This window comes from Hyaena hyaena, unplaced genomic scaffold (genome assembly GCF_003009895.1).
Source record: "Hyaena hyaena isolate Hyena2069 unplaced genomic scaffold, ASM300989v1 scaffold_471, whole genome shotgun sequence".
Classification (NCBI taxonomy): domain Eukaryota; kingdom Metazoa; phylum Chordata; class Mammalia; order Carnivora; family Hyaenidae; genus Hyaena; species Hyaena hyaena.
The window spans coordinates 1,464,915-1,476,158 of record NW_024081102.1 but is presented as its reverse complement, the minus strand read 5'-3'; the positions used below and the strand labels follow the sequence as shown (position 1 = coordinate 1,476,158).

General features: G+C 48.6%; 1 protein-coding gene across 1 annotated transcript in view; it reads right to left on the bottom strand.

Moving 5' to 3' along the window:
* Positions 1-9,278, bottom strand: part of GIMAP8 (GTPase, IMAP family member 8) — a 26,559-nt gene extending 17,281 nt beyond the window's left edge. The window contains 2 exon segments of the mRNA XM_039253935.1: positions 2,164-2,824; positions 9,166-9,278. Coding sequence (XP_039109866.1) covers positions 2,164-2,824; positions 9,166-9,218 — 714 coding nt within the window. The 5' untranslated portion in view covers positions 9,219-9,278.
* Between the last annotated feature and the right edge of the window lie 1,966 nt (positions 9,279-11,244).

Genomic DNA, 11,244 nt, shown 5'->3' with positions numbered 1-11,244 from the left:
GGAGCGCCGTGAGGGGGAGGAGCATCATGAGGTGGAGGAGCGCCATGAGGAGGAGGAGCGCCGTGAGGGGGAGGAGCGCCATGAGGAGGAGGAGCGCCGTGAGGGGGAGGAGCGCCATGAGGGGGAGGAGCATCATGAGGGGGAGGAGCGCCATGATGGTGAGGAGCGCCGTGAGGGAAGGGGGCTGTAGGCGCTCATCCCAGGGACCCGCAGGGAAGACTCTCGGAGGAAGGGAGCTCGAGGAGAGGCAGATGGATACACAAAAGCAGACCTGGAACGGAGTAGGCGGGAGAGGGGAAGGGCCCAGTGGACAAAACCCCGCGTTCGAAGCTCTAGAGCACGCATGAGTGCAAGTCAAGGACCACACAGGGAAGGCCGGTGGGATCAACACATGAAGAGCAAGTTAGAGGGTGCGGGGCCAGCTCAGGTCAGGGATTCCAAACTTGATCTGAAGACCAGCAGACAGCCACTGCAGCATTTTAAACAAGAGGGAGTGGTGCTCCGGCTACACTGCAGAGAGCTCATTCTGTGCTCCTTTATCCTCTCTGCTGAATCCCTGCTCCATATAGCCTTCAGGGGAGAGACAGAGGCTATGCAGGAGAGAGAGAGGGATGTCAGGCCTAGGAGATAAGAGAGTGACAAGTTCTCCTGAGCCTCAAGGTCCTCGTCTATGGAACATCAGTACACTGAGTGGGTATGAAGAGTTGGTCAGTCTATGGGTCTGGAACTTAGCAGGTGCTCAATAAATATTGCCTTCCTTCAAGTCATTTCCATCCTGTTTGGGCTCAACGCTCATCATTTCTCGAAGATTCACTCTGACCAAAACTGCCCCCACGTTGGAGTTTTGCTTGCTTTACAGCCGTGGATACTGTGTTTAAAGACTCGTCTGTACCAGTATTCATTTACTTACCCTGAATCAGGAACTGCTTCATGTCTCATGCATGAGTCACTCAAACAGAAGCGTGAGGTCCTCAGAGACAAAAGCCTGAATTTTTGTATCCTCCTTTGTTACAAATACATTTTCCATTCAAGTCTAGAAATTAAATAAAATGCCACTGTGGCTGTCTTGTAGGAAATGGATTGAGGAGGGGCGCCTGGGTGGCTCAGTCGGTTGAACATCTGACTTCGGCTCAGGTGATGATCTCCTGGTTCGTGGTTTCGAGCCCCATGTCGGGCTCTGTGCTGACAGCTCAAAGCCTGGAGCCTGTTTCAGATTCTGTGTCTCCCTCTCTCTCTGACCCTCCCCTGCTCATGCTGTCTCTCTCTCTCTCAGAAATAAATAAAACAATAAAAAATTTTTTTAAAAAGGGGAAATGGATTGAGGAGTAAGGCACAAGAATGGATGAGGGGAAGGTTGTTTGTAAAACAGTACAGGCAAGAATGGAGGCTGGCTTGAACCAGACAGGGGCAGTGGAGATGGAGAGAAGTGCATGAATTCCAGGGACCTATCACACCAGACCTAATGACTTCTCGAATATCAGCTGCCAGCTAGTAGTAGTAGCAAAGCTGACCTCCGGGTTTAGGTTCAAGGAGCATAATGAGCATCACGACCACTTACCCAGGTGAGAGGAAAACTGAAGTCTCATAGATCTCAGAGGGAAAACCAAAAGTTTTGACCTTGAGAAGCCTGAGATCCTGTAGAAGAGCCAAGTGGAGGTATCAAACGGCAACAGGATTCAGAGGAGAAGCCTAGACTGGAGTGACATATCTGGAAATCATTAGCAATTGATGGAGCTCAAAGCTGGAAGGCAGAGGACTGGGGAAATCTAGAACCACACCCTGAAGATGCCAACTTTTAGAGGCTGTGTGAGGAGAACTCAGCAATCTCTGGAGGAAGCAGAAAGAGTAGGAAGAAAAAACCCAACAAGAGTGTAGCTGTATTGAAGCCAAGGGAAGAAAGGGTCTATTTGTGTGTCCAATACTGTGAGGGAAAAACTTAGGTAAGGACCCAAGCGTATCCATTAACTTGCCAATAAATTTCAAAGTCCAAAAGGTGATACTCAAAGCAACCTACCGTCTGGAGCCTCATCTTTCCAGATCCTGGATAAACAGCTCCCAACTAAAGCCTACGTTCCACCACACAATGTGACATTTCACTTCTCTGTGCTTGTCTTCAACCCACTAGCTCTAACCACAAACATCCAGACCTTAAGCATTTCTTACCAGGCATCCACCGCCTTCATTTCTGAGGCTCACGATATATGGTCCTCCGTTTTCATCCACCAAACGCTGGGCCATGCCGAGGAGCTCCCTCACCTGGACCTCCCGCTCATCCTCACTTGCCTTGTTGTTGAAAGCGTAGTATCGGCCTCCATAGTTTTCAACCAACTCCTTAAGGGAGTCCTGACCTTCAATGCAATCTTGCAGTGAAACATTCTCCAAATCATCCTTCCGAGTGAAGACAACAATGATGTGCCTCCTGGCGTTAGCTCCAAACACCTCCTGGATCCCCCTGGCTGTCTCTATGTCCTCAAACTTATAAAAGCTGATGGGGATTACCAGAAGCAGGACGTGGAGGCTGGGAGCAGAGAGCTCGAAGCAGTGTTCAATGTTACGTGGCTTTTCTTCAGCACAAGACATTGAGGAGAAAAGGTCAGGGGTGTCGATGACCACAACCCTTCTCTCTTTTGTGACCACACTCTCTCTCTGGCATGTTTTAGTGACCATCTGGTCACTGAATTTGGACAGAAACGCAGCTTTGCCCAAAATAGTGTTTCCTGTGGCACTTTTTCCTGCACCTCTTTTGCCTAAGAGGAGAAGCCTCAGTTCTGGCATGGGGCAGCTTGGCTCTGGTCCCCTCTCCTGGCACAGGCTCTGGCTCGTTCTGCTGGGACAAAAAGCAACACATCAGTGTTCAACCCATGCAAGACTGGATAGAGGAACAGCAAGAAAAATGCATTCTTTTTGTTTGTTCCCCACGGATGTGGGCTACTGAAGTCAACTCAGACTAGATCCGGATAAGAAATCCTGTTTATCCACAATCTTAATCCACAATCTTCTCTGTGCTCTTGTCTCTGAATTAAATCCATATTGGTAAGACGCCCAACACTGTAAGGGTGCCTGGGTGGCTCAACTGGTTGAGAGTCCAACTCTTGATCTCAACTCGGGTCATGATCTCATGGTTTCTGGGATAGAGCCCCAAATGGGGCTCTGCGAAGACAGCACAGAATCTTCTTGGGACTCTCTCCTCTCTCTCTCTCTCTCTCTCTTCCTCTCCCCTGCCCACGTGCTATAATTTTCTCTCTCTCTCTCTCTCTCTCTCTCTCTCTCTCTCTCAGAATAAACAAACGTTTGAAAAAGAGACATCCAACACTGTTGACTCACTAAACCAACCCTGTCTATATCCATCACCCATTATACATGCTGGGGAAAATGTAGACACTGTGATAGACAGAATAATGCCCCCTCCCCAGATGTCCATGTGCTAATCCCTGGAATCTGTGACTATGTTATTTTACATGGTAAAAGGGACTTTGCCAATGTGATTAAGGATCTTGAGATGGAGAGGTAATCTTGGATCTTGGATCCAATATAATCACCCCCAAAGAGGCCCTTCCAAGAGGAAGGCAGGAAAGTCAGAGTAAGAAAAAGGAGATGTGAGGACAAAAGCAGAGGTCAGAGAGTGAGAGCGATTTGAAAATGCTGCACGATTGGTTTTGAAAATGGAATAAGGAGCCGCCAGCCAAGGGGAATGCAGGTGGCTTCTAGAAGCTAGAAAAGGCTAGGAAATGGCTTCTCCCACACAGCCTCCTCCAGAAGGATGCTGCCCAACACCTTGATTTTAGGACTTCTGACCTCCAGACTGTAAAATAATAACTTGGTGGGTTTTCAGTAACTAACTTTCTGGCAATTTGTTACAACAGCAAGAGGAAACTAATAGCTCTCTCTCCCAGCTTCCTTTCAACCAGGGGAGGCCATGTGACCCAGTTCTACCCAATGACAGTTGAGAGAACATTTGCCTAGGCCTTTTGGGAATGCTATTGTTTTCTTGATGATAGAGGCAGACCCAAGTAGGGAGCTCCTGTTCTCACCTCCTCCCCCTTCTTTTTATTTATTTTTTTAAGTTTATTAATTTGTGAGAAAGACAGAGCACAACCTGGGGAGGGGCAGAGAGAGAGAGAGAGGGAGACACAGAATCCGAAGCAGGCTCCAGGCTCTGAGCTGTCAGCACAGAGCCCCACACAGGGCTTGAACTCAGTAACAGTGAGATCATGACCTGAGCTGAAGTCGGACGCTTAACCAACTGAACCACCCAGGTGCCCCTTGAACCAGGAAGTCTGAATTATTAAAACCAAAATGACTTAGTGTTATCCTACTAAAAATATAACTTTAAAATAAGATTCATTACGTGATAGAGCAGATCTTAACACCTTGCTATTGTTCAAAATTGTTGTGGAATTCTTGGCTTTTTAATCTCCTGTAGAACTTTGAAAATCATTTTTTTTTTAATTTTCTTTAATGTTTTATTTATTTCTGAGAGAGAGTGTGTGAGCAGGGGAGGGTCAGAGAGAGAGGGAGACACAGAATCTAAAGCAGGCTCCAGGCTGTGAGCACAGAGCCTGATGTGGGGCTCGAACCCACGAACCGTGAGATCATGACCTGAGCCGAAGTCGGGTGCTTAACCGACTGAGCCACCCAGGCGCCCCGAAAATCAGTTTTCATTTTCTTTAGGAAATCCTATTGAAATCTAGAATGTCACTGCATTGAATTTGTAGCTTAGTTTTATTTTTTTATTAAGTTATAAAGTTTTATTAAGTTTTATTTATTTATTTTGAGAGATGGAGAGTGTGCACATGCACGAATCATGGAGGGACAGAGAGAGAGAGGGGAGAGAGAGTCCCAACATGGGGCTCGACCTCACAAACTGCGAGATCATCACCTGAGCTGAAGTCAAGAGTTGGAAGCCCAACTGACTGAGCCACCCAGGCGTCCCTGTGGCTTAGTTTTAGAAGAATGGACATCCACATAGTGTTGTTCTCTCCGCTCTTTTTGTTGGTTCGTTTTAAATATGTTCTAATTTTAGCCATTTATTTTTGATCCATAAATTAAGAGAAGTGATTACAAAATTTAAAAATGAGGGGCACCTGGATGGCTCATTCGGTTGAGCATCCGACTTTGGCTGAGGTCATGATCTCACGGTTCATGAGTTTGAGCCCCACATCAGGCTCCCTCATGAGCACACAGCTCACTTTGAATCCTCTGTCCCCCTCTCTCTCTGCCCTTCCCCTGCTTACACTCTCTCAAAAATAAATAAAACATTAAAAAATAATAAATAACGAATAAATATGTATTGGGAAACTTGCTATCTTTTTGTTTATTCCTAACATTATTACTCTATGGCCAGAGAACAACATCTGTATAAAATATTTGTCACTGCAGCCTCTTTAACAGATGGTGCTGGGTAAAGTGGACAGCAACATGCAGAAGAATGAAACTAGCACTTGCTTACACCATACACAAAAATAAACTCAAAATGGATGAAGGACCTGAATGTGAGACAGGAAACCATCAAAACCCTAGAGGAGAAATCAGGAAACAACCTCCTTGACCTCAACCATAGCAATTTCTTACTTGACACATCTCCAAAGACAAGGGAATCAAGAGCAAAAGTGAACTATTGGGACCTCATCAAGATAAAAAGCTTCTGCACAGCAAAGGAAACAATCAACAAAACTCATAGGGAACAATGGAATGGGAAAAGGTAGTTGCAAATGACATATCGGATAAAGGGTAGTATCCAAAATCTATAAGGAACTCACCAAACTTCACACCCAAAAAATAAATAATCCAGTGAATAAATGAGCAGAAGACATGAACAGACACTTCTCCAAAGAGGACATCCAGATGGCCAACAGACACATGAAATGATGCTCAGCATCCCTCATCATCAGGGAAATACAAATCAAAACCACACTGAGACACCACCTCACGCCAGTCAGAGTGGCTAAAATGAACAAATCAGGAGACTACCAATGCTGGCGAGGATGTGGACAAACGGGCACCCTCCTACACTGTTGGTGGGAATGTAAACTGGTGCAGGCCCCCTGGAAAACAGTGTTGAAGTTCCTGATAAAATTAACATTAGAACTCCCCTATGACCCAGCAATAGCACTGCTAGGAATTTACCCAAGGGATACAGGAGTGCTGATGCATAGGAGCACATGTACCCCAATGTTCATAGCAGCACTCTCAACAATAGCCAAATCATGGGTAGAGCCTAAATGTCCATCAACTGATGAATGGATCAAGAAGATGTGGTTTATCTATACCATGGACTACTACATGGTAATAAGAATGAAATTTGGCCATGTGTAGCAACATGGATGGACCTTGAAGGTGTTATGCTGAGCGAAATAAGTCAGGCAGAGAAGGACAGATGCCATATGTTTGCACTCATATGAGGAACAGGAGAAACTTAACAGGGGACCATAGGGGAGGGGAAGGGGGAAAAATAGTTAAGGAGAGGGAGGGAGGCAAACCATAAGAGATTTTTAAAAACTGAGAACAAACTGAGGGTTAATGGGGGGGTGGGGGAGAGGGGAAAGGGAGTGATGGGCATGGAGGAAGGCACTTGTTGGGATGAGCACCAAGTGTTATATGGAAACCAACTTGACAATAAACTATTTAAGGAAATAATAAATAAATAAATAAATGTTAAAACAATTTTTAAAAAATAATAAAGAAGGCCATAACAAAAAATTCAAACTCATAAAGAAATAAATAGATAGATAGATAGATAGATAGATAGATAGATAGATAGATAGATATAAAAAGCATGTGTAGCCTGTATTGCAGGCGCCTTTCACAATCAGGGACCCCACCTCATCTCTGCTACCTCAGCTCCACTACCCCAGAGGGTCCAGCATGCACCACGCTCCTGTCTGCCTGGAAAATTCCATCCCACTCAACACCTCTTAGCTGAAATGTCACTCAGGGTCAAGACTTTTGTGATTTTTCCAGACTGATCTGATCATCAGCTCTTCTCTGGACTTCTGCAGTAACAGAATCACTGGTCCCCTCGTTTCCACCCTTCTAGAATCTATGGTCTGTCAACAGTTAGTGTGCTCCTACTCAAACAAGAGACAGATAACGTCACTCATCAGTTCAAAGTCCCTAAGTGGCTTCCCCCTGACTCGAAACAACAAGCAAAGCCTTTACAGTGGTCGACAGGACCCTACCCCATCTGGGTTCTAGTTGCCTCTCTGATCTCCTCCCCCACCCACCCCTCTCCACCCTGTTTTGTCTACTGTAGTCACATGGATCTCCCTGCTGTTCCCCAAACGTGCAACCTTGGGGCGTGGTGCTGGCTGCTCACCTGAGCTAGAACACTCTTCCCCCAGATTCGCGCAAGGCGAGTTCACCTCCTTGTGGGACAGAGGGCCTTCCGTCATCCTACATTTAAGAGCAACCACCCCCCTGCATCCCAACAGCACTCTGCATCCCCCACACCCTGTTCTGTACCGCCTCCCCAACAACTACTGCAATCACTTTTCACATTGTGCTTTTACTTCCTTATTGCTTTCTTTTTTGTCTCCCCACCACTGAGAAGTAAGTGCCAGGAGAAGAAAGGCCCACTTTATCTTGTTCACCATCATATCTATGACATACAGAAGGTGTTCGGTAAGAACCGTCTGATAGTACTTACTTCATCTAACTTCGGTATTCTCTCCACCGCCCTCGGGATGAAACTCTGTAAGAGCAGAGGCCATGCCTGTCTTATTCTGTGTCCCTAGTCCCTGATATTGTGCTTGGCGTACAGTATAGACTTAATAAGTGGTGTTAAATGAATGATCATGGGGTAGAGGGGTGAGGAAAGGAAGAAAAACAGTTTTGAGAAATGAAGATGGTGACTTAAGCGGTGTCACTTTGAATAATAAAAGAGAAGTAACTTTACATTGTATCCCAAGCCAGTGACGTGATATTTTTTGTACATTAATTTTTTTTTAAGGAAAAAAAAAGACACTAGTGGGCAAATTGCTAAAGAAAGCAGAGGCCTCCAGCAGGTCTAAAGAGAAAAGGAATTTATTTCCCAAGGCAGTACCCCTGTTTTACATGATCATATCATATCATACATCATACATTTACATATCATAGTGTGAGTAAATTAATGAGCCTTTGCTAAGCTACTTCCAGAGATGCTGCCATATTGAATCAAGAGCCCACCCAACCTACCCCCCTCCTTGGGAACTGTCAATTTCCGCATTTTCTCAGAGCAAAGGGGGCACCTGGGTGGCTCAGTTGGTTGAGCGGCTGACTTCAGCTCAGGTCATGATCTCAAGGTTCATGGGTTGGGTTCCCCGTGTGGGGCCTTGCGCTGACAGCGCTGAGCCTGCTTCAGATCCTGTCCTCGTCTCTCTCTCCCCCTCCCATGCTTGTTCTCTCTCTTTCTCTCTCCCAAAAATACATATTAAGGGGTGCCTGGGTGGCTCAGTCGGCTCAGGTCATGATCTTGCAGTTCATGAGTTCCAGCCCCACAACTGGCTCTGTACTGACAGCTCAGAGCCTAGAGCCTGCTTTGGATTCTGTGTCTCTCTCTGCTCCTTCCCCGCTCACTCTCTCTCTCTCTCTCAAAAAAAATAAATAAATAAATAAATAAATAAATACTTTTAAAAATTTTTCTGAGGATAAAAGGGAACAAAACTCCCCCCTCCCTCACTCTCTCCTTTACCCACGCTCCCCTCTGACCATCTCCCAGAGCAGTCTGGGGACCCCAGCCAGGCAACCGAGAGAGAAAAGAGAACCTTCTCTCCAGAGCTATAGTTGATGCTCTCCAGCATCAACCTGCACTTGTCCTCAGGATACAGCCAAGGGGTACGTGGCTTCAGCCGTCCACGCAAAGCTCCCAACGGGGCGGGGAATCTGTGGCGTACCCGGGGCAGCTCACGCCCACGAGATGGCCAGAGAAGCTTCCAGAGCCCAGCCTGGGGAGGACTCAGTCCCAGCCCCGCAGGTCAGGCGGTCATCAGGAGGCGGGAAAAGCAGCGGTGAGAGCCCAGGGGGCTTCGATGTAGGTAAAACCAGAAGTCTTGTTTGGGGCACCTCGAGTGCCCACCCCGTTGGCCACCCCGAGTGCTCCGTTGAGGGGACCCGACAGTGCCCTCCCCCCTCCCCCTCCCCGGCCCGCCCGGCCTGCCCGGCCTCGCCCCCGCGCGGGCGCGCACGCACCTCGGCTTCGGCTCCGGCTCCTGCTCGGGCTCCGCGCGCAGCGTCGGCTCCATGGCTCCGGGACAGTGGCCGGGGCCCCGCCGGCAGCCGCCCCACGGCGGGAGGGGGGCGGCGCGGAGAGAAAGCAGGGGCGGGCCCTCAGGGGCGGGCGGGGAAGTCGGGGCTGGTGGCAGGTCGCGGGGTGCAGACAAGGTACCAGCATGCCTCCCCCCGCCTTCCCCCCACCCCCGGGCCGCCCCCTCCGGGGACACGAAGCGCCGGACGCGAGAGCGGAAGCTCGGCCGGGGACTGCGGCGCCGCCGCGGGGCCTGGGCCGGGCGTCGGGAGGGTTCCCCCCACCGAGGGGGTCATTGTGCGGAGGCTGCGGTCCCCGGTCCCCGGGACGCACGTGGAGCCTGGAGAGGCTGAGCCTGGCCGGTGCGGAGGCGGCTCTTCTCCGGCTGCTGTCCGGCACCCCGGGGACCCCTTCCCAAGACTGAGGAAACAGGGAGACTCTGTTTTCCTTTCCCCCTCCCCCACCCTCCAGCAAGGCCTCACACCCCTCCTGGGGGACCCTCCAACCCGACCTGGGGAACGCGCTGCTTCCCAGGCTAAATGGTTCCTTCCTAGAGCCAGGCTAACATTTGAAATGCTGGAGCCTCCATGCTTTCCAATAGCTTTATAAAGGAAACCCTTTTTGTGAGTGGTAATAGTATCCGAAGGCTGCCTACTACAGAAGCCCAACACTGAGAAAGACTATTATTTTACTATGGTTTTTATTTTATTTTTAAAATATTTATTCATTTTTGAGAGAGAGAGACAGAATGTGAGCAGAGGAGGGTCAGAGAGAGAGGGAGACACAGAGTCTGAAGTAGGCTCCAGGCTCCCAGCTGCCAGCACAGAGCCGGACAGGGGGCTCGAACCCATGAACTGAGAAATCATGACCCTAGCAGAACGCTGTGCTTAACCCGCTGAGCCACCCAGGCACCCCATTATGGTCTTTTTAAAAAACAACAACACACACCGTAACATTACAGAATTTTACCATCTTAGCCATCTTTAAAAATTTATTTTTGAGAGAGAGAGAGAGAGAGAGAATCTCAAACAGGCTCTGCACTCTCAGCGGGATTTGAACTCCAGGATCCCGGGATCGAACTCAGGAACTGTGAGATTAGGACCTGCTCCGAAAGCAGGAGTCCTCGGCTTGACTGAGCCACCCTGACGCCTCGCCATCTTAGCCATTTTTAAGTGCACAGTTCAGGAGCCTCAAGGACCTTCGCTGGTTGTGCAAGAGCTGGGGAACTTTCCGAGCCCACGACAATGAAACTCTGCACTCCTTAGCCCCTAATTCCCCTCCCCTCCCCAAACCAGCTCTCTACTTTCTGTTTCTGTGATTTTAAGGGCTTTAGAGACCTCATGGGAGTGGAACCAGAGGGTGTTTGTCCTTTGTGACTAGCCTTTTCTTCGCTTAGGGTATGTCCTGGAGGTCCAACCGCCTGACAGCACTTTTCATGGGAATGCAGAGTCTGGTGATCCAAGGCCTTGAACTCATGCCATCACAGCAGGCTTGGTCTTTGAAAGGTGTCAGGTGGTACCCAGACTTCCGGAGACCCTGCGAAAGGAGGAGCAGTGGGGGCTCTGACCAGGTTTTGAGGGGCTGCTCTGTCGCAATGGGTCCAGCAATCCCACCCTGTGATCATCCCAGCTGTGGTGCTTCCAGAAGCGAGGGTCAGTTCAGGGGCAGAGAGTCACTGCCTGGTGGGATACCATTTCCCCAGAATAGAGAAAACAGTAAATGGAGAAAAAGCTCCCTTGTTCTGAAATATTAAGCATTTGGGGAGCATTCAGGTAAAACCACAGCTTCAAATAACTCCTCATTGATTTAGCAAGTTGATTATTTGCTGAGTGGACCATTTGGCAGAAAAAAACAAAACAAAACAAAACAAAAAACCCCTGATATTTTAGCACATTGGCTTGTGGAGAATGGATTTCTGCGCAGAAGGCTGGTTGTGCTCAGGTCAGGGGTAGGATGGGAGTTCCCTGCCCCCTAGTGGCTTTGTGGCTAATGACAAGGGCAGCAAACCTACTCCCTCAGCATTT